Raw genomic sequence first — 26,454 nt, forward strand, 5'->3', positions numbered from 1 at the left:
GGGACACGGGCGAGGCACCGAGGGCCGGGACCCCCTTCCCCTTGGAGCAGAGCCGCCCCCAGCCCCGGGCTCCCCCTCTCCAGCCACCTCCGGGGCCCGGCCCCCTTCTCTCGGCCGCCGCCGCCGCCAGAGCATGCGCGGGGCCGGGCCAGCCCCGCCGCCGCCCCCGCTCCCCTCATAGCGGCGCCGCCGGGAGCTGCTGGAGCCGCTGGTGCCGTCGCTCGCCCCTGGGCTGGAGGTGAGGGGCTGGGGGGGGGGCGCTTCGTTCCCCTTTGTGCTTGGGCACGGGGCGGTGTGTGGGGAGGGTGAGGGGTGAGGAAGAGGAGGAGGGGGACTGGTGGTGTTGGAGGAAGGAAGAAGGCAGGCAGGGAGGGAGGGAAGGAGGAAGGGAAGGGTGCCCGGCGCGGAGGAGCCGCCGAGCAGCCATTTCGTGGGGCTGGGGGGCGGCCGGCGCCTTCCCTGCCGGGGCTGCCTCCCGCACCGGGCTCCGGTGGAAGGAAAAGAGCGATTAAATAAAGTCTGTCTGCGCTGGCGTCCTCTTCATGCGTTGGGGTTTTGGGGAGAGGGGCTTGGTCGGGGTCTGTACTGCTTTCTCTGTAGGGCTGGGTAACGCTGCGGGGCTGCTGTGGGTGTGTTGCGCCTTTTGGGGCGAGGGAGCCTTCCTTCGGGTCTGAAATGGAGGCGGCGGATTCCTGAGCAAAGTGCGCAGCGAGAGCAAAAGCTCAGAGGCCGATTAGATGGTATCAGAAGAAAAGCACTTCTCTTTTTTTTTTTTTTTTTTTTTTTTTCCTCTTTTATTGGAGGACGCCTCTTGCAAAACAGTTCCTGTCTTCCTGCTGTCTCAGCTCGACCTTCGGGAGGTTTTGTCCTTTAAAGATAAAACTTCGTCTCATGGCTTGTAGCTGCTCGGGAAGCCGAAACCAATACGTTGCTATAGGTGCTGGTTTTGTGGCCTGCTGTAATCTCTCCACAGGACAAAACACTGTTATTCCTTCCCTTTGCCCCCATCCAAATACCGTCTGCTGCCCCTTTCAGAGACGGCAGTCGCCACGGACAGGTCATACTTCAGCTGGCTCTCAGCCTGCATTCAGCTCTGGTGTTTCCGACCCAAGAAATGTCGGGAAGCCCGTCATCTTCCAGTTGAGCCACTGTGTGTAGTAAGAGCCAGCTCCTACATACAAAACTTCCTGCTAATAGCCCGAGAGTGTCACGAGTGCAGCCTGTCCGCAGTCTCTGCCCAGTGGTCAGGCACTTCCCTTGGTAAATAGGATCCTCTTGGTGAGACAGCCTGCCCACGGGGCTGGCGGCTGGGTTTCTGAGCTTGAGGGTACTTGGAAACTGGCATTTTCTCCTTTTGCTTTCATTTTTGCTTTCCTGAAAGCTTCAGGTTACTATAGGTGTTCTCCACAGGATGTAGGAGCCTGCAAACAATCAGGGCGAGTAGCTCCGTGTTGGTGTAGGCTTGGGAGTCGCCCACCTCCCTTCCTCTCCGCTCTGTGGTTACCACTCCCCTGCTCCTGCAGAAAGCCGTGGCTGTCCAAACTTCATGTTCAAATCTGTTTGTGTTGTGAGTCATGGACGGATTCTTCCTGAGATTACTGGCAGTCCCCGACAGTGACGATTGCTGCTGAACGGTCATGTTTTAAACTAAGCAGGGTATTTTGGGGCATTTCACGTTACCTAATGAGTGGTTAGATGTGTACCTCAGTGTTACAACTGCCTGCAAGGAAATCAAAAATGCTCCTTGCTGGTGTAAAAGCAACAAAGCTGGTATGCAGGGAGCCAGGCTCGCTGGATGCAGTGACGGGTGGCCGTTATTCTGGCTATTTATTGAAAAACCAGGAATAGCAACCAGTGAGATTGTAAGGAGGGAGCTGGCAGGGCAGCTCCCTGGTGGCCCTGACGGAGGGTTGGAGTTGGAAGCCTCCAGCTGGGGAAGGGAGGTGGCCTGGGCGGTGGCAGAGCGGTGGGGTAAGCTGCTGGAGTGCTTCCTAAAGTGTTTGGGGAGCTAATATATGTTGAGTTTTGCTAGTACTCTTTGACAGAAAGCTCCTTGTTCCTCGTATTAAAGTAGAAGAAGTTTCAGATGGCATCCTGGCAAGTGTGACCAGGGATTGCAGGGCAGGATGAGGGTGGTCTGTGGAGGAAAACCAAAGCTGGTCCAGGTGGAAGTTTGCTGGTGTTTAGCTTAGTGATATGGTTTAGCGGAGGACTTGTTAGTTTTAGGTTAGAGGTTGGACTCGGTGATCTTGAGGTCTCTTCTAACCTTGAAATTCTGTGTGGAAATGGTCACTGGGACCAGAGACACCGCAGACCCTGGGTGCTGTCTGTGCTACCCTGCAGATGTTGGAGCTCATGGTGGGCTTCTGCTCCCTTTGTTGCCCTATGATGGGACCACTCTGTCCCATGGCATGCTGACTGCTGACTTTGAACGTGTGCTGCAGCTGAAATCACCGTGACCGATGTAGCTTGGAAGGAGATACCCAGCCTGATGTGTGTGCCTCTTCACCGGTATTGGCAGCAGAATGCAGTGCCCAGGGACTGCATACCCGAGCTGGGCTTGGGTTTGCATTAGCCATTAACCCTTTGAGTTGAGCAAAAGCATTTAATTGCTTTCAGGTCAATGCTGCCTTAAAATGGAATTTTAATCTTGCTTTAAATGTGTTTAGTTTTTAAGGCTTCCCGGTCTTGTCTATACTTGGTTTAGCTGCATCAACTTCACAAAATTATCAGTTGCACATAATTGCAAACGTGTGGCCTGTTACGTTAGGACAGTTCAGATCCCTGCCACGTTTTGGGCTCTTTTAAAGTTTTTAATTGCAGTTTGACATGATACTTGAGCTCCTGGGCACTCTGCTGAACAAGTAGAAAAGCTGTTAGTGACCTTGATGTAATGCAAGGAGACATCTATTGTGTTCCTGCAGTGTCATGTTAGGCAGCGGATTTTTTTAATCAATTCGGTATCTGCATGTGAAGAAGCAGTAGCTCAAGGATTTATACAGTGGTTGCTTTTAGTGTGGACTTATAGTTAATTCGTTACGCAAATGAGGACCTCTGAAGTGTTTGGATGAGAAAACTAATCCCCAAACCAGAAGCTATTAGTAGTGCCGCCCCGTTAGCTGTGTTCTCCGTGCCATATGTAACTTGCAAGACTTTGTCATGTTTTGATGTCTTCTCCTTCTGTTCCTCTTCTAGCCTTCCTCCTCTGAGTTAACACATTCACGTAATTTGGGGTGAAATGTCTCATTACTCTTTTGCAAAGCTCTGTTGACCTTGGTGAGAACTTGAGTGAAGGATCTCTTGAAAATGGCATTTCCTAAAGCCTCTGGTGCCCAGCTGTAGCAGAGCTGAGGGTCGGTATGGTGCATTACAGGATCATGTGAAGTGTTTTTTTTTTTTTTTTATTATTACTTCCTGTTAATGTTGTCACAGGGCTTTCACAACATCACATGAGAGGCAGGCTGAAGTCCCTGTGGATTTTGAAACTCACCACTGACCGAATCTGGCTGGCTCATAATGTGGTACAAGTGGACATGGGAAGCCAGCTCTGTTGAGTGACTCCTTTTGTAGGAACATCAGAATTATCAGAGTGTTTAGATACTTGGGGTAATAGTGTGAAAGCTTACAGAGTTGTATATAAATTACTGTTGAGTTTGTGTGGAGGAATATGATTAGGTTTTGCTTTCAAACCTCCTCACTGTTGCATCACTGCTTCCTACGTTCTTTATGATACTTACTGTGAAACAATTTTCTCTGTGTGGGATTTCTCATAGCTGAGACCTAAACTTTGGCACCACTAAGTATAGTAAATAAAGCCTATTACACAAAGACTATTATTGATAATAGATTAAATAGATAGCCTTAATGGAATTTGTCTCTAGTGCTGCGTATCTGTCATGCTGAGACTTGCGGGTCACAGCTGAACTTATTTAATGCTTTGTCTGTTTTCTCTTTTCTTTTTTAAGTTGTAACATTAGGTAAATACCTGATGTCTAACCCTGTTTTGTTTGCTTTTCTCCTTTCCGTGTCTTCCTGTAATTCAGTGAGACTGCATCAAAATGTCTCTCTATCCTTCCCTGGAAGATCTGAAGGTGGACAAAGTTATTCAGGTATGGGAGGCTTTTGTAAAAATGGTGACAATAATAGATGTGTTGATATTTAGTAAGGGGAGGGGGGGATTTTTATTGAAGTTGTGATGTGGTGTTTTACCATTGCTCTTCTAAGGATCATTGGACCCTTGAAGTTGTAGGTAAGGATTGTAGTTGGGATTTCTTTGTTCTGTCTGCCATGTCCTGTGTGCTTCTTATGTGAAGATGCAGTTGGGTAACACGAAATTTACCCCCCTGAACAAACAAACAAACCCACCCTGCCTGGAGCTAAAGTTTAAACTCTAGCTAAACTGCTAGAGTTTGTGATCTAAATGCTAAATGTGATCTATTTACTACTTTTATCTTTTGTGACCACTGAATGAAGCAGTGAGGAAATGGAAGTAGGGTATCTCTGTGTTGAAAGACAAAATCTGTGTCTACAGCAAATCAGTGAGATTAAAATGGCTGCTGGTTTAAACATAAACTTCTTGCACTAAATATTCTAACCCGTTCTTTTTGCCCAGCATTTAAGTTGGAGACATTTCTTCTAAATATGTTTGGTAAATAATGAGTCACTCTTGCTCTGAAACTTCTCTCTAAACAAAACTTCCTGAAGAGGACTACAGAATCTTCTATTTTTAAACATTATTTCCGTGAGGGAGGGAAAAAAAATTAAAAATTAAGTAATTCAATTGTCTTGTTGAAGTAAGTGATTCATGTATCCTGTACAGCATAGTTTTCGTTGTGCTGAAACTTTTCCCCACCTTTAACCTGTGTCTTAGAGAGAGATACTGGGATAGCTGTTCCTGTCATACTTAGCAGGCCTCTGTATGCTAATTTATTTTGGCCTCATGTATTCATGATCAGTGAAAAACAGGTAGCTGAGATACCATGAGGAGGAAGGGAATTAGCTTACTTTAATGCTATCTCTTCTATTTGCAAGTCAGCAACAGACAGTGAAAACACTAAGTTTAGTTTCTAAACTCAGTTGTGCATTTGGGACCTCCTGTAGAAAACTCTTAGCAGGTCCATTTCTTTCAGAAGGTGTTAAATTAGTAGCATTAAATTGTGTGGAACGTGAATTGCAACCTGCAGGTGACTGTGGCAGAACTCATGGCTAATACCTGTAAGCAGTCAAAATGTAGAACTGCCATTCAACTGAAAACAAACCTACAAAACACTCTGCAAAGGCCATACTTCCATAGTTTAAAATTTTAAAGTTTGTCGGCCAAGTTGAATGTGTCTTTCAGGGAGATCTTAGGCTCTTTAACTTGCTTAATAACAAAACTGGAACTGAGGTTGATGGTCAAGCCTTTGTGTAATTTGCGTAGCTGTCTCTGAGGAAGGTATGAGTTTCTGTTGACATAATAACGCAGCATATTGTATTAAATCATTTGTTTCAAAGAAAACAGCTGACTTCAGAGCTTCAAGATAATGGCAACAATGCGTAAAATAATACATAGTCTCCTGGCTGCATAGTAAAGATTTTTGTAATTCCTCTTTTACAAGATAACACATATGAGTTTCCTTGCTCTTAGGCTCAGACCGCCTTTTCTTCAAATCCAGCTAATCCAGCAATCTTGTCTGAAGCTTCTGCTCCTATTCCTCAAGATGGAGGTAAGGTCATATACTGTGTGGTATCCTAATGTTTCATAACTGCTTTCCAAAACTCTATAGTTAAAGTGCAGTCAAATACCTATAAAGATGAAACTGTTTACTGAGGGTGAGGCTGTGCCTTTTTGGAAATGCTTCCCCAAGTGCAAACAAAAAAAAAGTGGCAAATAATGTTTTTGTAGCTTTAAGAAGCCTTTTTTTTTTTTTTTTAAGTGAGCCTAACATAACAAGATCTGTTGCTGGTACTGTTTGATCTCTCCTTAATGCTTACCTCAAATGCTTACGTACTTATCACGTGTTTGTAAACTTCAGAGAGCAGCCTGAGTCTTTCCCCTACCCCACCCCCAGCATATGAGCTTGCTGGGGAACAAACAAGCACAGATCTCTGTCAGTAGAGAAGAGGAACTTCACTACTGTCATGCAAGCAACATAAAGCTTCCTGCAGATTTTGGGCTCAAAGGTCTGTTGGGAAATCCACCAGACCTAAAGTTGTATTGACTGATATCTCCTCCTGTTTACTCCATGCTCACATACACCCACAAGTACACACGGGTATGTTTGATTTCTGGGCTATTAAGTTATGTTTGGTCTAAAGGACCTAAAGTCTCTAATGAGCTTGACCAGCTGCAGTGCTGGAATAGCCATCAGGAATGTTGGTGGATCTGGTATTAAAGCATGGGAGGTGTACCTTTGTCTCCAGTTCTGCTCTTGGAGTTGGTGCATCTAAGATCACTTTAAGGGTGGATTTTATACAGCTCACCTTAAATCCAGGAAGGATCTAAGCTCTTACCTGACCTAACCTCATTACAGTAAGTTTGCTTCAGCAGTTCTTCTCCCTAGCAGCATTTTTTTCGACTGTCTGGAGTCTGAATTCTCCTGCAACTTTTGTGTCTACTGTACTGCTGACCAAATGACATTTTGACATCAGCTTGTCTGCAATTTGCTCAGGAGTTGTGTGTGGCTGAAGACTGCTTATCACTTAAATCACCTTTCCTTTGGGATATGTTGTTAACAATCTCTAGGACTTGCCAAGCCCATGGGATCTCTGTCTTGGTAAAGGCAGGAGAAGATGCATCTGACAGCTCTTGATGTTTTCTGCTGTTTTGGAGACTCTTTGAGAATGTAATAGCAAGATTCATTCTATGTTGTCTTTTATGAAGAATGAAGGAGAAAAATCAATTCACTGCAGAAGTCTTGGGAAGCTTTAATTGCCTATAATCACAGGGGCTTGAAAGGCAAGCAGAAGACAGCCACAGAGCTACTCATTAGAGGTTTACTAATCTGTATCAGTGAAACCAGTTTGGAAATAAGATTGGGCAGTTCCCACATGAAACAGAATGCTCACGTGACAGCTGAAAGTATTAAGGGACAAAAAAAGTTTTTCTTGATGGGATTAGAATTCCTTGTAATGGCCTTTGAGTTCCTTCCTGGAAAAGTAGCTTTCAGTTTCTGGTCAAATGTGGATTCTTATAATAGCTGTTCTTAAACATATACCCATAAATGAACACTAAAAACATCATCTGTGTGGATCAGGGAGCCTATGTGCTTTCAAGACTGCCCCTTGTACCACTTGGCTCTCTGAGCAGCCTTTTCTGTCTCTGCTGATTTGGTCAAAAGGGCGTGTGTTCTTGTAACTGCTTCTTGTTAAATAGCATCACTTAGTTATCTCTGGAATGTCAAGAGCAGCATCAAGCTTCTTTCCAGAGTGGTTTGACTCAAGGTCTGACAAATCTGACTTTTCTCCCATTCTCAGCCACCTGCTCCTCTCAGAGTAGAGGAATGTCCTGCTGGATATTTTAAGGACTGCAGTTCTTTTTTTTTCTGTTGGTATGAGGACTGTATCTAAACAAGACTTCAATTTGAGGCTATGGGAAAATGACAGCCACTTCCTCATGAAGAATATTATAGTCAATTTTCCTCTGTGTGTCGCTTCTTTGTAGGGGCTTCTGGGGTGGTTTTTTTTTTTTTTTTTTTTTAGTTCTATCAGATCCTACACATTCAGTAGCTGCTGGTTCCATGAATTCCTCATGCACTGCACACTTATTTCTGTCAATGCCATTCCGTCACACACTTTTTTAATTTATCCTGTGTTTTCTAGCTATCCTGCTGTGGGGGTGGGAGGGAGAGTAAGTAGTTCCCCACCAATTGCCTGTAAACTTTGGTGGAAAGAAGGGCTTGTCATCATGGACTGAAGCAAAACATTGGTTTTGGAACTCATCACCACATATCTAATGTTGCTTGTGCCATAAAAGAAAGGAATGAATGGAATTACTTAACGTAGATAACTTTTAGTTTTCTCAAAAGCACTGCTCCTGTAGTTGCTTTTCTCAGCTGGGCTAGAATAACAGTCCTGATTCAGGTGGATCTCACACTGTAATTTTCAAGTTACGTACATTACAATACTGCAAGGTTTAAGTTGTTGTCTGTGTGATAGCAGCATACTGGTCTGTTAAACAAACACATTAACGGTTTTGTTTTTCTTGTTCATGTAGGCTTATACCCCAGACTATATCCAGAACTTTCTCAGTACATGGGCCTGAGCCTCAATGAAGAAGAGGTGCAGAGAAACCTACCAGTGGCAGCAGCTGGTCAGCCACAAGGGGTAGGTATCAGTCAAGCATACCTTAGAAACTGAAAGTATAAAGACTAAATGTGTACCTACCATTCTAGATGTTGGACTTATTTGTAGTATGCACCCCACCTGACTGGTAAATGATTTTTTTCAGTAGCAGAGGCTATTTTTCTACAGCTTTAAACTGAGCAGTATACTTCCAGTTTGGGAGGGAGGAGGGGAAGAACTGGTGTTGTGACTTGCATTTTATTTTTGCTTTTCTTTTTTTTAATCACTTGATATAAACTGACATACAAGTATTGTAAAAAGTTGAAATTAAGTTGTCTGGCTATTTTGTCTTAATCAGCAACTGGTAACACGACCTTCTACTAATTACATGGTAGCTCCAGTGACTGGAAATGATATTGGAATTCGCAGAGCAGAAATTAAGCAAGGCATCCGTGAAGCAATTTTGTGTAAAGATCAAGATGGAAAAATAGGACTTCGCCTGAAGTCTGTTGACAATGTAAGTACAGAAGCTTGCTTTTGCCTATACAGATCCTACTGCTGAATTAAGTTAGTAGTTGAATTAGTGTATGGTCAGAGAACTGTCTATTGTATAATACTTGCTTGTCTGTTACTAGAATTTGAAAACCCTCTGTTAGATCTGAAACTAGGGCATAGGCTAAGATCTAATTTTATAGCAGTAATTTATTTTCATATAACACCTGGAGAATACCTGTAGTATTTCTTCAGAGTATAAAATGTCCTTGCAGAGCTGCTGTGACTCTAGTTAGCAGTTTAAGTACTTCCCAGAGTTTCCACTAAGATAGAGATAGAAGTCTTGAAGTACAACAGTAGGCAGAGAAATGAATGTGATATAAAAGGAGAGGTATTTTTACAAACTTTTGCAATAAGCTACTCATGAGAAAATTTAGGATAGCGAGGGTGTCAGCTATATACAAGGAGTAATTTAAAATCTCTCTTCTAGTTTCCTTTAACATGACTGTAGCTGCCAAAAGGTCCAGGAGGTTGTCTGCTTCAGAGCTTCCCTGTTTAGTTATTTTCAGATTCTCAGTATGAGAAATGCTACTTCTTTGTCTCTTTTTTGGGTGTGTTTTGGCTGGGTCATTTATTTACTCAAGGTTTCACATAGAACTACAGAATCATTTTAATCCTAACCCAGGAAATACTGGAGTTTTCCTAGAAAGTAGTATAAATTCTGTGTTGCCTGCCCTCACCACATGGGAGGGTTTATTTATCTTCTGTGTTGACATCCTTTACTTAGTTTTGCGGTTACTTTGACTGGAAACAGTGTGGTTTTTTTAACACTTTTTTTTTTTTTTACTTGAGGTGCTAACAGTCAGTAAAAAAAAAAGTTGAAAACTTGAAAACTAATGGGTTGAGAAAGAAGGAAAAATCTGCTATAGAGTTCTTAGTATTGCTGATCTATTTCTCAAGCTATATGTAGACTGTCTTACACAGGAATTTGTAGTCAAATTCCCAGGCAGACTTGCAAATTTAGTACCAGTCTATATGACCTAGTTTTTCAGAATTCTTGTTAAAACAGTATTTACTCCTTCAAGGAAGGTGTTACTGTGAAGCATGTCTCTCAATTTCTAGAAATCTAAACAGAACAGACTTGCTTATTTCCTAACTTTATTCTAACATTAATATCTGTCAGTCTCTTAAAGACATCTATAAACTTACTGAAATTTCAAAAATGTGTCTTAAAGACTTGATGAATTCCTCTCCTTTTGTCCATTTGGTTGGTATTACACAAGAATAGAAAATTAAAGGGCTGCGTATTCAGTGATTGGCCTTCACATTTAAGAACATCCTGTTTCTACCATGCCCCCTTCTTTTGCAGGGTATATTTGTCCAGTTAGTCCAAGCAAACTCTCCAGCATCTCTAGCTGGTCTGCGGTTTGGGGACCAAGTTCTGCAGATCAATGGTGAAAACTGTGCTGGATGGAGTTCTGATAAAGCACACAAAGTTCTGAAACAGGCTTCTGGAGAGAGGATTTCAATGATCATTCGGGACAGGTAAGACTGACTGCAGATTGTTGTTATCCATCTTGGAATAACTGTGAAGTTCAGGTCTCCCTCACCTGAGAAGCATGGCAGGCATACAAAATATGTTTGTCTACTTTACTATTAAAGATCATTAGAAATGTTCCTTTTTATGGGGAACAGTCAAAATAATATTTCAAAATAGTCACTAACTCGTGAAGTGCCATTGCACACCTCTTGCTTGGGCGTGATGAGGCCTAACATCTTCAAGATTAAACTAATGAGTGATAGCGTAACTTAAATTCTGAGTTTGAGTTCTGTGCTTTTTCTGACACAACTTGACTTTTGCTTGTACTTACTGAAATACCGATGAAGACAGTATCAAAATAGTCACTGCATTAATGAGCTTAAATTTTTCACTTCCATCTTTATTTAGCATGGTAGTTTTCTTGTGGACTTTACTGCTCATATACCAGTTCATGCCAGGCTCACTAAAAGTATGCTCGATAAACTAGTATGTTTTTAATCAATATAAGGTATTTAATGTATGTAGTAATAATGGGACAGATGCAACATGGTCTCTAGGCTGAGATGACAGAGGATGCGTGACGTGACTAAGTACATGTCTTCAGAAACTCTCAATGTTCTTTTGTGTTTGAGTCAAGTTTGACCCCAATGGGGGGCATATGACTTCTACTGTATTAAATCATAAGTTTCCCTACTGTCTACCACTTCTGTGCCCAACTTCTGCTCTGTTGCTGGATTTCTTAACTTCTTAAGACAACTTAAAGGTTCATTGTTTATAACACAGTGGAAAGTTTGTTGGAGAAGCCTTTAATCTCCAGAATCATGCAGTCACCTACAGTTGTCAAAATGGCCTGCAGTATTTTAGCTACCTGCTAACATTTGTTAGGCAAAACTTCAGTTTGAATGGCCACTTGTGTGGTTGACTGTTGGGTGGTTTAGTAATCCAGAGAGTGGAATACCTTAGAAAAAAACACAAAAACTAAAAGCTAATTTCCATATGGAAAGTGACTTCAGCCTAGAAAGAAGAGATTACAATAGCAAGTAGTCCCAAAATGAAGTTAAACCCCTACCACTTTTGATTGTACTCTTTAGAGACTCATACATCAACTACATTAAATTTTTGCAAATCAAAGGCACTGAAATAGTGTGTGGTTTTCTCTGGTTTGGTAGACTGAAAGCATATTTTTGCATTTTAAGATTCTTCTGTTTCTTACAGGCCTTTTGAACGAATTATTACCATGCACAAAGACAGCACAGGGCATGTTGGCTTCATATTCAAGAATGGAAAAATAACCTCAATAGTGAAAGACAGTTCTGCTGCGAGAAATGGACTTCTTACGGAGCACAACATCTGTGAAATCAATGGCCAGAACGTCATTGGACTGAAAGTACGTTTTGAGGCTTCTGCGGTTCCTTTCTATAGGCAGGGCAACTCATTCTCTTCTTCTCTACATCTACATTTTATAGTTGGTTCTCGGTTTTTATCTTTAAGGCATGCTTTGCCAACAAAGGAATAAGTTTCCTCCTGCCAGCCAGTGTAAAATCATAGTAGGACGTCTGTATCCCTATTCCAATGAGTTCCTGTAAGGGAACTGTAAGGGGTGACTCCATAGGAAGTTCATTAGCACTGCAGCTTAGTGATTTGCCCTGAAGGTTAAATACTGTAAGCAAGGAGTTGTGTGGCTGTTAAGCTGCGTGAATGTGTCTCGATTGGGTTCCTGAACTGCTGCTTTATTAGTCATCTCAAGTGATGTTGCTGATATGATTTCTTGTTCAATAACAGGACCCCCAGATAGCAGACATCTTGGCAACAGCTGGAAATGTAGTGACAATTACCATCATGCCTTCCAGTATTTATGAGTATATAATAAAGAGGTAGGTAACAACCAACTAAAGCAGCCATGGTGTTAATTATATCAAAGCTGACAATTATTTTGCAGGTTAAATGAAATGTAATTGTCTTGCCATGAGAACAAACCTGATAGAAGGACTAGTTAAGGTGGTGAAGTCTGAAAGTGTACTTAATCCAGTGATTTTAATCAGACTAATGTGATGTGGTTCTGTTTTTAAACTGTTGATATGTTAGTGATGCTCCTTTGACTTTTATTCTTTTGAAAAACCCTCTTCTAAACATGACTCAACTAAATTTGAATCTCTGAGCGCTTTGAAGTACATGGATAATACCAGTCTTTGTTACCTTGCAACTAAACTGCTTCTAGTGCAGCTAGTTCTGGTGATGTAAACACGATTCTTGGCAGGATGTAGTTGGGTTTCTCTAATCCCTTGGCAGCACTAGCTTTCTACAGCTAAATCTCTCCTGGAAAAAAGAAGTTTTAAAGCTGCTAGAAATTAATTGTAACACTTTGAATGCTTAGAGCATAATTAAGTGTTCCTCCCCACCCCCATTCTATGTTCTTCCTACAAAGCTGTTTCCAGGACAGCCATCTTCCCCCCAGCCCTTTTCCTCCCTCCTACTTGTGATACTGCTCTGAACAAATGACTGCATCTTGAAAGATGTTTGTATCACAACCCAGCTGCTAGCAAAATGTTGGGTATTGGGGCATCTCTTATTTATGCAGTGTAGTGCAGCTTTTCTATAGCAATGTATTTGTTAAAACAGTGCAGCGAGACTAATTTTTAATTCAAATTAAAGGGCTAGCAAGGACAAAGATACAGTGAACAGAAGCTTTTAGCCGGCTTCCATGTCTGTCTTAAAAACCTGAATGACTTTTCCTTTTCTATAGGATGGCAACTAGCATTATGAAAAGCCTGATGGATCACTCTATTCCTGAAGTCTAAACATGCATCATGTACATGTGTCTGTACATACATCTGAGAATTCCACTAAACTCGGGCTATTATACTCAGTGATTTCTTTCTTCTGCACATGAGCCTTTCTGGAGGCCAAGAGAAGATATGCTGCATCAAGCATTTGCATCTATAATGGCTGGGAATGTTACAGTTCAACATATCTTGTTTATTCACAAACTGTAAAACTTGTAGCCTTATATGCTTGACGAATGTGAAATTCCAATTGTGTTATGACTTTTCGTAGATCTCTTCCTTAGTTCACTACTCCTATAAGCCATTGCAACTAAAGGAACCAGATATCACTTGCAAAATTATGTGTTGTTACCTAGGGCAATGCTGTGCTTTGTATGTTTAAGAGAAACAAGTATTTTTACTGCTTTCTGTCTGCAAGGGTAGATATGAAATAGCCTATTTAGAAGTATGGCTAGTACTAGTTTATTTCTTGTTCTAGTAAATTCTGTTTACACAAGTATGCCAGCTAAGCTGAATATAGCTGAAGGCATCATTCAGTAAGTATATTAAATAAGGTAGTGTACAGATAATCAAATCTTTTTATTACTTGTTATACAAATTGTAACTGATGCTTATCTCTCGCCTTAACCAAGTTCTTAAAGATTCAGAAGTAACCAAATAAATGACTGAAACTTTAGATGGTGTGTGCATGTTCTTGAGGTGAGCTGAGACAGGTTTCTTTCTTAAGGTCATTTTCAGCTGGCAAGAAAGACAAGGTAGGAAATAAAGTTTTAAATAGCTTCATAACAAAGGTCATAGGCATGTTCAACTTTAGGTTTTTAAGTGATCTGAAGCTAAATGCCAGGTGGTGAGCAGTTTCTTTTTTCATGTTCTATTCTAGCTTCTAGCTGTGCAGTTCTCCTCAGATGTTGCAGTAGCCCAACGCAAGCAATTTTAGTTTAGTATAGGTATGGGAAATCAATTCAGGTTTCCTTTCCTAAATGAACCAGGACCCAAAGTTGGTTGGAGAAGATGGTACCGGATTGACTTGCTAGTCCATCTAACTGGAGAAATATTTCAAAAGGTGAGTGCAAGTGCAATAAATAAAAGAGTTCAAAGCTCAACCCTGCAATAAGGATAGTCCCAGGCTGCCAATCCCTTAATAGCCTGTGTAGCTAGCTGTAGCTTTTCCAGCTTGTAGGAAATGCACTGTGGGGGTAAAGTTGGGAACTCACAGACATACTTTTCTTCCTGGGAACACTGCCAAATTTAGCACTTCGAGTTCAGCCATTTCTGGCTTCTCAAATGAAGTTCTGTTACTGCAAGAGAAAACCAGTATCTTACTTCAGATTGCAGTGGTGATCAAATTCTTCCTGAGAGCCAATTTAATTGGATTGTCTCTAAAACTAGTGGGGTAAGCACTTACTGGCAGGAACTGATGACTTCATGCAGCCTTGGTATGCTCAGAAGCGCATGGGTGTTGAGCCTGTGACCTGAAGCAATAACCTTAAGGAACTCTAGCACAGTAGCTTACTTAACTATGAAACCCCTGTAACCCACAGAATATGTGGTCTCTGTATCTAATTAACTTCTCCTTAGGAGCATACTATTTAGTAGGGGACAATTCTATACCCCTTCAAGCTTTAAAACCCCTTATTTAAGCAAGGCTTTTCAAATATGTAAACAGCAGCTTGACCAGCTTTTCACTAATTAAATCCCTTCAATTCCCTACCGGGTGTAAGTGGATAAGTTGTTGTGCTTATTTTATATATGTAATTTAAATAGTCTTAAAGTTAAAGAAACAAACAAAAAAACCAACAAATATGCTGCACAGAAGGCCCTCCAATGTGAAAGGAATGTGCCTGTCTGAAACTTGAATAAGACAACATGAGAAAGAGGTGTGTGAAAAGGGAAGGGTAGCTCTTTGTGGTTTTTCAAGCACATGATAGTTCAAACTGAGAAACTGCAGGTTAGTACCTTTTATGCAGGTCCTGCTAAAAGGGAAAATGAATTGCAGTGCAAATTTTAAACTCACAGTAGTATTGTATGCAGGAAGCCTAATGCTTGGGGCCAGTAGGGTAGAGGTAAATGAACAATGACCGTCACAATTAAAACTTTTAACATGCTGCAAAATGCAATTGAGACTTCTCCAGGCACTTGTAGAATTTGATTTCCATCTTTTTTGGCTATGCACAACTCTATGTGGGAAATAAGTAAAGTGAAAAGCAAAGAGTAAACACCAACCATGCTCCTGCAAGATCATGTCTGGTAACATAAAGTGCATGTGATGTGGCTTAATTTTTTTGTTACATATGCCTTTACTACACAATAATTAATTGAATTTTATGTAATCAATCTAAGTGAGCAATGTAGATGATATAAGTTTGCTTTAACTCTATACCATTACAACACTGAGAAGGTTTAAGTCCCATCATAAAAAAAGGTTAAATAATGCCACTGACCATAAAACAATTATTTTACAATGCTAACTAATGAAACAGCTACCTTGTGACATAGCTGTTATAATGCCTTGGTTTTGAAACATGTCCTGAACCTCAAAGGAGTGACAGTGTAATTTAGAGGAATGTTTGTCCTGGACACATTATGGCTAACGCTAAGAAGGTTTGCTAGAGAATACTGTCAGAGAAATAATAATCATGGGTCACAGTGATGAAATACCACACCTGTAGGTGACTATTTCTTAAATATGGCACTTAAAGTCTATTACTTGAAGTCTTTATCCTCAGAATAGTTCCTTGCAGAGAAACATATTCTTAAGTCCTACAGGGAAAATAAGCTTGATACAACACCACTTTGACCTTGGGTTAAGACTAAAAGGATCACATAAACCCAGAAGTTGTAGCTCTATTTGAAAGTTGTATCGAAATTCCATCCCAAAGCCTATTTGAGTTGAAAGAAGCATACAGAAAAGGTGAAGATGAATAAGAAAAGGATAGTAACAGAAGTGATGAAAGGCAGCAGTAATAAAACCCAATTATTAGGGAAGATTTCTATTAACATACATGTATGTATCACTTCTCTGTTAGGGGACCAGTTTTATACTTGGCTTCCTTTCAGGCTATAACAATAGGGTATGGTTTTAGGTTTATCCTTCCACCATCTTCTTTTTAATAATAGGAAAAAGAAGATAGGTGTTCTTATTGTTCTTTATGCCTTTGCAGATAATGACAGTTGGAAACCAGGTGGCACTAGACTGACCACTGCTCAGCCCAACAGCTGCCTTAGCAGTAAGTGTTGAAAGTAGTATTTACCTTTGTATGCATCTTCACTAGGAAGAGGTTTCCTACACAAGAGGTACATACGTTATGTAATGAGACACAACACAGAGGTGCAAGCATCTTAAAAGACTTGAGAATGCAAAAGATTCTTCTTTTAAACCAGTTCAGACAACGTGCCATGATGCAGTCTATGTAAATCAAACAATGACTGCCAGTTAAGAGATCTTTAATTACAGAAAAATAGGTCTTTAATGTCATCTCATATCACTTTAGACAAGCATTTTCAATGATAGTCCATGAAAAATAAATGCATACACTGTGGAAGTTAAGAGCTCTCAGTGAAGTCACCATAATCCAGAAAGCTGTAGTTGAACAGAGCTTCCTATCTGGTTGAACTTCAGCAGCCATCATTGCACACAGTTAAATTCCTTTAAAAAGTTTGGTTTAAAATAAAGAGTTCGTTTAAGTGTCTGGAGGGAAAGGCACTTAGTATTGCAGTTTCCAGAAAATGATTTGTTTGTCTTCCCCTCCTGTAATAACACTGTTGCATTGTTCATTCATCCACATGGACGTTACACCACCTGGGGGAAAAAAATAATTTAGAATACAAGTAGTACTCATGAGAACGGAACATAACTTTTAAATAGTTCAGGGTCATCAATATATTTTAGTACCTCATTATATACTTAACGTCTATATACTGTAAACCTATATAGTGTGAATGTAATGCAAAGAAGATGAGACTGCAAGGTGGCTGTTCTTATTCACAGGAGTAATCTTATGCTATACTGCCTCAGCTGAATTTTGGAATTGGAAGTGGAACATAAGTTCCAGCGTATGATGCAGACAACACAGTAGCAAAAGGATGTATTGGGATAAGGGGAGAAGCTTCTCCAGAAAGAATTTTTTTCCTACATCATCTAGACTTATATTAAAAGTATATAGCACCTTATAGAATATGCTTAGAGGCCCACTTCTAAAGATTCTCTAGCTGCAGCTTGATGTTAATACAGCTCAAGTTCCAGAGTACAAGTTTACAGAAGGGAAGTTTGAAATAACTTCATGAAAGCAGCCTGAAAAGCAAACTGAATAAAACTGAGATAGATAGTTATTCCTTCTTTGTACATTTTGGTTTCTCTTGTCTTGAAGACTATGCACATACATGTAAGATGTTTGTAAATCTCTAACCAAAATACATTCCTTTAGCAAACTTTACTTAATTGTTGTTAGATTTACAGTCTCGACAGACTTTGATATAAAGTAGTCTACACTACACTTTATTAAGACTGTGAAATACAAGAAAATACGGTATTTTTGATGCTACATGAATTAGAAAAGCCCAAGTCATCTGCCTCCGTTCAGTCTTGTAAAAAGCAGTACTGCTTCACTACTGTCACATTTCCTAGGAGGCTCATGTGTACCTCCTTGGGGTGTTCTGGTGTTCCAGGTAACACTTAACATCAAGAACAACTCACAAGCAGAGCAGATGATGCTAGAACTTGTCAATACCAACACAGACAGAAAATTGGAAACTTCCATTCAATTTGAGAACAAGAATAGTTCAGGCATACCTGTATGTCCCCTAATTCTTTCAGTAACTTTTCCACCAAGAAGGTCCCAGATCAATAATTCACCAGACTGACTTCCTGATAAGATGGTATTTCCATCCCACTTGAAACACCTGCAAAAGTAACTCTGTAATCAGTTCACTTTAACCTAAACAATTCCAAACAAAGCCAAAGATAACTGAAAACTGAAGTATGAAACTGAAGGAAATTTACCACTTAAGAGTCTTTCTGGAAAGGTTATTCCACATCCATTTTAAAGGGTCATGACCCAAACTTTCTTTTCTGACTGCCCTAAACCCCCCTGCCAGAGGGATAAAGTATATTCCCACAGCACAAGAGGACCCAGCCAGTTGTACATGTGTATGGTACGTACACCCAAGTGTTCTCATCTCATGAACTTTCACTTCCATCACGTCATGTTTCTGAAAGAATCACTTGAAGTGCAAAGACAACTTTCAGGGTAATGAAAGAAGTTGGTGCTGAAAAAGCAGGAGTTATTTGCTTAGATACCTGTTTGTTTTCATTCCGGTTTGGAAAGCTTGACCATAATGCACACAACTTACTAGGATGTCAGCCTTTGCACTTAGGTGCAAATTAAGTAATTAATTTAATTCAGTAAAACAATCTTCAGTATTACTACCCTTTCCATTCTATTGCCAACCATTAAGCATCTCCACAGTTAACTAAGCTGGCCATGCAGCTTCATAGTCTGTGTTCTCAGGATTACCTCTGTGGCTCATCAGCAGTTACAGAAGATATGAGCATTCCAGTCTGCACATCAATCACTTTAAAACAGCAGTCTTCTCCTGCACTGAGTAGATGTCTGCTGTCTGTGCAAAAGGGCAAACAAAACAAAACAAAAAACACAAAAAAGAGCATGTTTAAACATGCAGCTCTAGTTATCAAAGCAGTCTACAGTACAGCATGCTTGCTGTGACAGGCCTGACCTGCTTATTTATACAAAATTTACTGTAAATTGTCTTCAAGCATGCAATGATAAACATTGGTCTAGAGTCTAGACTGCTGGTCTACAGTCTAGTATGGCCTTACGTAGAATTAGTACATTTTTTTTTATTGTGGAGAATCAGAATCATAGAATGGTTTGGGTTGGAAAGGAAAGGTCATTTAGTTCCAACCCCACTTCCATGTGCAGGGACACATCCACCATTCCCAGTAGACCAGTAATTTCAATAACAAGACTGTATTACATGAAATCAGGAATAAGATTCCCTTTGAAACTCCCAACAGTGCATATTAAAAACCAAAATCCAACATACCGGGACTAAAAGCAGCATCAAACACAGTCCCAGAATGACATGACAACTGGTGCAACATTGTTGCTGTAGTAACATCCCAAATACTAATGGTACCCTCTTTGGTTCCAGATGCCAGTACAGTATTTGCAGCATTAAGGTCGATTGTATTTACCTAGGAAGTTAAACATCCCATGATTTTCCTGTTCTTTCATGTAAGCCATCTTGAGACAAGTTTTAAACACACCCAAAAAAGTCTCATCCATTAAGATACCATTTTATTTACAAAGGTTTTACGTTTAATTCTGCAACATCCTTAATTAAGTACAATTATTACCTAGAAAAAGCAAAAGATAGGTCCCTTTGATTATATTTTTAAATATTTTTTCTTCACAGAGTACGGAATGCAAATTGACATTTCAGACTATTTGTACCCCTACCCTCCACCTAAATGCAAGACATTACCCTTATGGGTAATATTCTCCTTTATTCCTAAAGAACTTCAGTTGTTTCCAATACTCTTGGGTACTATTCTTAAACGTTATCAACACTGTTTCAATACTTGCTTATTTTGTGCCCTGTTAAAAAACAAAACACTAAACTACCAATCAAGTAGGTTTACAATACTTAAATATCCTACAGTGATACCAGATGCTGTAAGTAAAAGTGCACATTACACAAAACCAAAAACTCTTCTCACTGTTGCTTCAGTCCACAAGAGTGCACCTTCCACCCAAGAAAGTAGGGGACATTGTAGAGCAGGACATTCATCTCAGATTAAAACAAAGAAACAAAAACAATAAACAAAAAACCCCAAAGCAGTAAACCAAACTAACAAAAACAACAACAACAAAAAGCTAAAACCACACAGCTAAATGAAACAATCCCCCAAGACAATCCTCGTACCTTAACACATTATCTTGACTTTTGTTTTACTTAGCAACTAGTCTTCAAATTCTCAGATACTGTATCTCTCTCTGCATACTTACACTAACATCATGTTCTAACTCTGCAAGGAGTTCAAAGTGGTGTTTTTTATTGCTCAAGGTCTCTCCAGGAACACAGTGCCACACCTGTAACACAGACATTTCAGTTTGCTCAAGATAGCATTAGTAAAACTCTGAATGAATTTCTCCATGACTGAATTCTCATATTAAAAGGGCTGGTTGTGTAACTGTGGGCCTTGTCTGTGTGGCACAATACAGCAAGAACAAATTGCACCATAAATCATTTACACCAAGCAGAGCAACATATTAAACATGATCATTACAACTCCAAGTAGGTTACAGAAGCCTACCAAAGTGATTGTAAATCACTGCACTGAATGTATACTTATCAAAAGCCATTTACAGAAGGCTTTGGGAATTTTTTTCATGTTTGTAACTTTTAATTTTAAATTATCTTTCAATCTAACTGTAAGCATGCTCTTTTGATTAGCAAGTTCCTGGTCCACTTGACTGAAGAAATAAACTACAGAATTATCAAACACTTTAGGAGCCTATTCCAGTCAGCAAACAATTTTCAGTCAAGGTCACAAAACATTCACATTCCTTCAACAAAAGCAGTTTACCCCCAAAAGAGCAAATTTGTAGTAAATTAGAATGAATTAGATTCCTTTAAAGTAGCACTTCAGCGTTGAAACACAGCTGAGGTAAAGCTAATGAGCTTGTACTACAGTAAGATTATTTCTAGAATAAGTATTTATTCTACTACAACAGGTGCATCCACTCCAATGCATTTGTCTGGCTAAATAATAAAGTGTCAGCAATAAACAGTTATTGAAATATTAGAAATTTGTATACAAACCTTCACAGTGGAATCCCAAGACGCAGAATATAAACGCCCATCACGCCAACAGATCTTACTGACAGCATCATCATGTCCCATTAAGATGTCTTGACGTCTTCCAAATGCAATTGAATAAAAATATCTAGTAGGAAGGGGTTATAAAAGCATTATCTCTTCAGAAAATGTAAACAGGTTTCTCTGTATTGATTAAAATAACTTTTCTTCTACAGTTTCTAACACAAATCAATTGAAAAAAAAACATAGAAATATAGATACTGCATATTAACAGTGAACTTCTGTATCTATAACCATAAATATAATTACCAAGGTACTCAATGTAATTCAATAGAGTCACTAGGAAGTAAATACACACATATGATTGTCCCATGAAGAACTTATGACAGTGGTATCTCCTGGTAAGATTAGACAAGATGACAAGGCCTGTAGGAAAAAGGAAAAAGAAAATATGTTTTTTACCGTGAGTCAAAGTGAAGTACATTAACATGCTTCTGGAGAACAAGAAGCATTGTAACTTCTTAAAAACAACATACAGGTGTTACATGAATATTACTTAAGAAAAACCTTTTAAGTTGGACGCTGGCCATCCTTTAAAGCAAAAACACTGAATGTCAGGTAAATAGAAAATTAACCCTAAAGTTCAGAAACACATGTAGAACTGATGGATCTCTTTTTTCAAAATGCTGTTTTTCCAAGTAAATTGGATGTGATTCCACTCAGGAGAAACTGGGTCAGCTTTTCATCTTGCAAGCTACTGTCAATTCTAGATGCAAGAACAAACCAAAAAACATAGGTTTCTTTTGATGTTTGTTCTCCATGTCAGCATCTTATCTGCTCAGCTCTTTTAAACAACAGATGTAAATACCTTATTTTCTATTATTCTCAACACAAAACATTCTTTACATACAGGTGCTCAGTTACATTGCCATTAATGGAAGCAGAAAAATAAATAAATAAATAAATCAGCCCACTGTTTCTACTAGTATCATCTAAAACACGAACAGTATACTGTTCTAAAAAACAGGTAGGCAGCTGGAGTGTTAAAAGACTATTGTTTCTGGCCTTTCTCCAGCAGATCTGCACTGAAACTACATAAGGGGTGGCAGAGAGGGAAGAGTACAAGAATGTACACGGCCTCCTCATGATAAATTAACTTCTGGACTAGGATTCAGCAAAGAGCTCCCTTTCTATAGTGTCAAGAGTGGAATTTCTAAGTTTGCCTTTGTTAAAGCATTAAGAATTCTTGTATATAAGTTCACCCGCTAGTGTGTGCCACAGAAGGCACCAACCAGGGTCTTGATGCTAAAATTTGTTTTGGGACCTGTTAGAGCATAACTACAGCTTGTATCTAGGCAACATATTTGGCTTTTCTCCCCCTCCATAGAGATGAGGGTACAGAGGAGGGCTAATGCACGCTAGTATCTTGTCTTGGTAAATTTCTCAGAACGTGACAGAGAGGGAATCTCAATGACCCAGCTCTGACCACAGTGCTCAAGCACAGAAAATCAAGTAGGGAATTCCTTTCCAACTTCTGATTTAGAAGCATGGGAAAAATGTTCAGAGGCTGCTGAGATCACTGCTCATGAAGAAAGGATACCTCGGGTTCACACAGCATGGATTCCACTTCCTGTCCTTGGCTTTCCTCTGCTGACTGACTCACAGACTCCAAACACTTTGCAGCAGTACGGCAATAGTGGGTATGAGAACACGGGTGGCATTTAAGCTTTGTGAATCTGTTCTTGTACTGAATGGCAGCTCAAGGTTGTACAGAAAGTCAACCTCTGTTCATGCAGAGGTATTTTTGTCTGCCACAATCCCTTCCCTGGACAGCAGAGCAACTCAGAACAGCACTAACACAGATGTAAAGTGCAAGCCTTTAAATGCACCCTTCCTGTGTTCACATAATGTGCCCTCTTCTCTCCCTGGAGGCCTGACAGGGAATCTCAATTCACTCTACTAAATTATTCACACACAGTAAAACTGAGGAGGCAGGCAGGGAGGAAAAAAAAAAAAGAAAAAAGCACTGAGGTATGCTAAGAGGTGTTTCTGTGAGTAGCTTTCAGAAGATTCTTAATGATGTCCTTTTTGTTTTGACAGTAACTTACCATGTTTGAAAAGGACACACTTCTTTGGAGCGTTTTTGATTCTTTGGAAAACATCTTCAAAGTTGAATCTAAGGATAATGGACAAAACAGACAAAAGACAAAAAGGACTGTTTTATATTACAGAAGCTAGTAATTTTTCTCCTGTTTGAATATTCAAATAGTTTATTATAAAAAGGAGGTATAAATTTCTCAGTCTTTGAACTGAGAATCTAAAGTGAGAAATTACCAACTTCTCAAGCCTAGGTATAGACAATACTGAAATCTTTGAATTAAAGATCTAAAACTTTAAAAATACATGTACTTAAGCTTTTTAATTACATGAAATATATATATATTTCACTTCATTAATTTCTGTAATAAGTTACTTGCAAATCTGACAGTCCAGAAGCAAACAGAAGAAGCCTTTACATATTGCTTGATATGGTTCAGTATTCATAAGAAGTAATTGAGCATGAATCGAAAAAACAACAATCTTGCATCTGGCAGATTAGGGCAAAGCTCCTTTAAAGATAGTACAAAAAATTGAACTCAATGATTCTGGAAAAATCCCATATAATGTTGCCTTCATTTTGCTCTCAGAGAAGATATTCAAAGGATTCAATCTTAACTACATTTGAAAGCTTCATGCTGTTTTGTTCACAAAACATTATTTGGTGTTACAACCTATTACTGAAGTATTTACACTGCAGGTTCTAGTAAATACCTCTGCAATAATACTCACCTTGGGATGTAGTGAAGACAGAAGACCCATTGCTTGTGACTGCTATTCCAGTAATTGCCCTGTTTAATACAAGTAAACTTATAGGTGATTTCATAGGTTTTAAAACTTAACCACCAATTGACTATAGTAAAAATTTGTTATTTCATCTCTGTAAGAGTTAAGACTTTTAAGGAGATTTAAAACACTACAGCGGTGTGTTACATGCCTATATACAAAAATATACCTTGATATATGTGAAATACCAGTACAGGTCCCCCATATTGTTCTGCAATAACTTCATCCTCACCAGAAAGGACGTGCCCATGTGAAAGGATTAATGATTTCACATTCCATCTTCCCAATTTGACATTAGCTACAAACTACAAGCAGATACTGAGTACCTCAAGTATTGGTATTTGGAATTCATACATTTTTTCCTCCTTGAATTTGCTAGTGGTAGAGTCATGATAGTCTACATATTTACCCATCAACCAACTTAAGTCAGTGAGTTAGCTGCTAGGAAGCACAGAGCATTCTGTACTGCCAAAAGTCTCTTATACAGTTCTGCTTCTATTTTTTAACTCAGTATTTTCAGAAAAAAAAATGTTTAGAAACTAAAATTAAAATTTGTTTTCAGGATTAGGATTTTCTTAACTCCTAACAACCTGGTAACTGGGAACCTTTCTCACTGCAAATACTGCCTTGTTTTCTGGACAAGGAAATATCCCTTTTCTAGATTAGGTTATAATCACAAAGGAGGTAGTTCCAGTCGGTAAGACATCCTTCTACTGGTCTAGCCACTAGGAAAAGGGATGGGACCAAAGGAAAACTTGTTCTTGAAAATACGTTTGCTCTTGTTCATTGTTAGGTGTTTTCAAAGTTCACCTGAAACTGTACTGTTGGCCTATGGTTCCCTATGAATCCATCAGAACAGCAGTATGGTAGCTGGATTACCTGATAACCTATGGCTGGAGACTTGTCAGACTGCTCGCACAGGAGCAGCTCCAGGTGTGCAGCAACTGAACTTATAATTGACTTACACTTTCAAATCAAATGCTATGAGAAGAAGCTGAGGTGCTCCTCAACTTACAAATAAACAGAAATATTTATCTACCTGCTGCTATGACAATTTTGGAGAAAAGTAATCAATACCTGCTTCAAATACTAAAACGATAATGAACTTGGCTGTAGATCTGTATAAGGAATAAAATTAAGCTGACAAATACCTTTTCTAGATTGATAGCCCATTATATACACAAACTCATCTTTTGTAGCCAAATCAATCAGCTGTCTCAAAAAAAAAAGTCATCATAAGCCCTAACCCATCATTCAGATTGATACACAAATACCCTTCATCCCCCAGTTAAATAGAACAATTGTGACTGAAAGGCAGAGTAGTACCTACTCTTTGTGAATTTTATATTGCTCATCTAATTTTAGTTTGGCAATATTATTCCAAGCAAGCGTTATACTTTCTTCTGTCAAATCTTCAAACGATTCTTCATGTAGAGAAACTGCAATAAAATGCCACAGTAAGTTTCATCACAAACAGAAGTCAAAAAGATGAATTTCAAAGAGCTAGGTAGTTCAAGTTGCAAATATAAATATGAAAGTACAGAAATCATGCAGAGTTTCAGGAATACAAATTTCTGGCTACTGTAGACAGAGACCAGATAACTTTTTTTCTCAAATATTTTCCTGAATGCATAGGGCTACAGTAAAAAAATACCTTGTTGTCTTCCTCCTCTCCCCCCCAAAAAAAAATTATGGCTTTTAAGCCAGAGACTTTATGTAACACATTTCCAAAACAGAGGAGGCAGGAGGGGAGGAAAACAAAACACACACACACACAAAAAAAAAAAAGAACCCTTAACACTTTCTGCAGAGATGTTGTGGTGTTCCTTTGAGATGCCAAGAGCTTTCCAAATGGAAAAGTACCAGGAAAGCCACCTACTGCTTTTTATCTTACTTCATTCTGTTAGGAATGTAGGAATTTTACAGCTTTATTTCACTGCAGTGTTCTCAAAGCTAAGGGATAAAAAATGCAAAGAAAACGAGACAAAGTAAAAATATCTATTACTGTAAAGAGGCCAAATCTAGCAATTTAACACACATGACCATTATTACAACCATACACAACTTCCAAAGCCAGTCATGCCATTTCAATGCTTCTGTTTGCCATGCTAAGTAGTAACCAACTTTACTTCTCTGCTTAAAAATGAAAGCCATCAAAAGGTAAGAGAATCAAGGACAACCACCTTGAGAGAAGTCTTTCCATGTTATAGCTGGGCTGAAGATCCAGTCCAGTTTATAGTAGACCACTATTCATATGATGAGGGCCATAACATCTTAATTTCAGAAATATGGGCAGAGTCTCACATGAACAGAAGCCTGTGTTGGCCTTTTCTCGAAGTTATTCAACCAACATTTTCTTCCATACTTACTGTAGGAACAAAGCTATTTCTTTACAAATTTTCATTCAAATCATGGTAGAGTGGGGAAAAAACAAACAAACAAACAAACAAACAAAAACACTACACATTCATATCCAGACGCTCAAATTAAGTTCTTAGGGTTCACTTAGACCAAGCCAACCAAACACTCCACAGACATCCCTGTTCAAAAACTGAACAAATCTTTATGTCAGTTAGAGTGCCTGCAGAGATAGTCAAAGAAGTTGCTGTCATGTCAGTTTGATTCTGAAGTGCCACGAAAGGCCAGGGAAGA

At 39.5% G+C, this 26,454-nt stretch overlaps 2 protein-coding genes across 5 annotated transcripts in view; one reads left to right on the forward strand and one right to left on the reverse strand.

Moving 5' to 3' along the window:
- The first annotated feature begins 86 nt into the window (after positions 1-86).
- SDCBP (syndecan binding protein) lies at positions 87-13,753 on the forward strand. Its single transcript, XM_068671928.1, has 9 exons — positions 87-238; positions 4,044-4,109; positions 5,627-5,705; positions 8,195-8,304; positions 8,621-8,779; positions 10,124-10,299; positions 11,510-11,681; positions 12,077-12,168; positions 13,038-13,753. Exons 2-9 carry the CDS (start codon positions 4,059-4,061, stop codon positions 13,090-13,092), a joined length of 894 nt encoding a protein of 297 aa, XP_068528029.1. The 5' UTR covers positions 87-238; positions 4,044-4,058; the 3' UTR covers positions 13,093-13,753.
- A 2,663-nt stretch (positions 13,754-16,416) lies between these two features.
- The window catches only part of NSMAF (neutral sphingomyelinase activation associated factor), a 37,323-nt gene continuing 27,285 nt past the window's right edge, over positions 16,417-26,454 (reverse strand). For 3 of the 4 annotated variants that reach the window (XM_068671924.1, XM_068671925.1, XM_068671926.1), the window contains 10 exons: positions 25,133-25,241; positions 23,749-23,807; positions 23,028-23,095; positions 21,278-21,345; positions 20,923-21,046; positions 20,106-20,189; positions 19,141-19,291; positions 18,591-18,693; positions 17,867-17,976; positions 16,417-16,876 (listed from right to left, as the gene is read on the reverse strand). In XM_068671924.1, the coding sequence (XP_068528025.1) occupies positions 16,782-16,876; positions 17,867-17,976; positions 18,591-18,693; positions 19,141-19,291; positions 20,106-20,189; positions 20,923-21,046; positions 21,278-21,345; positions 23,028-23,095; positions 23,749-23,807; positions 25,133-25,241 (971 nt within the window). In that variant the 3' untranslated portion in view covers positions 16,417-16,781. Of the gene's footprint in view, positions 16,877-17,866; positions 17,977-18,590; positions 18,694-19,140; positions 19,292-20,105; positions 20,190-20,922; positions 21,047-21,277; positions 21,346-23,027; positions 23,096-23,748; positions 23,808-25,128; positions 25,242-26,454 lie in introns of all 4 variants that reach the window. The other variant, XM_068671927.1, reaches the window with a different exon arrangement.

This window comes from Anas acuta, chromosome 2 (genome assembly GCF_963932015.1).
Source record: "Anas acuta chromosome 2, bAnaAcu1.1, whole genome shotgun sequence".
NCBI lineage: Eukaryota > Metazoa > Chordata > Aves > Anseriformes > Anatidae > Anas > Anas acuta.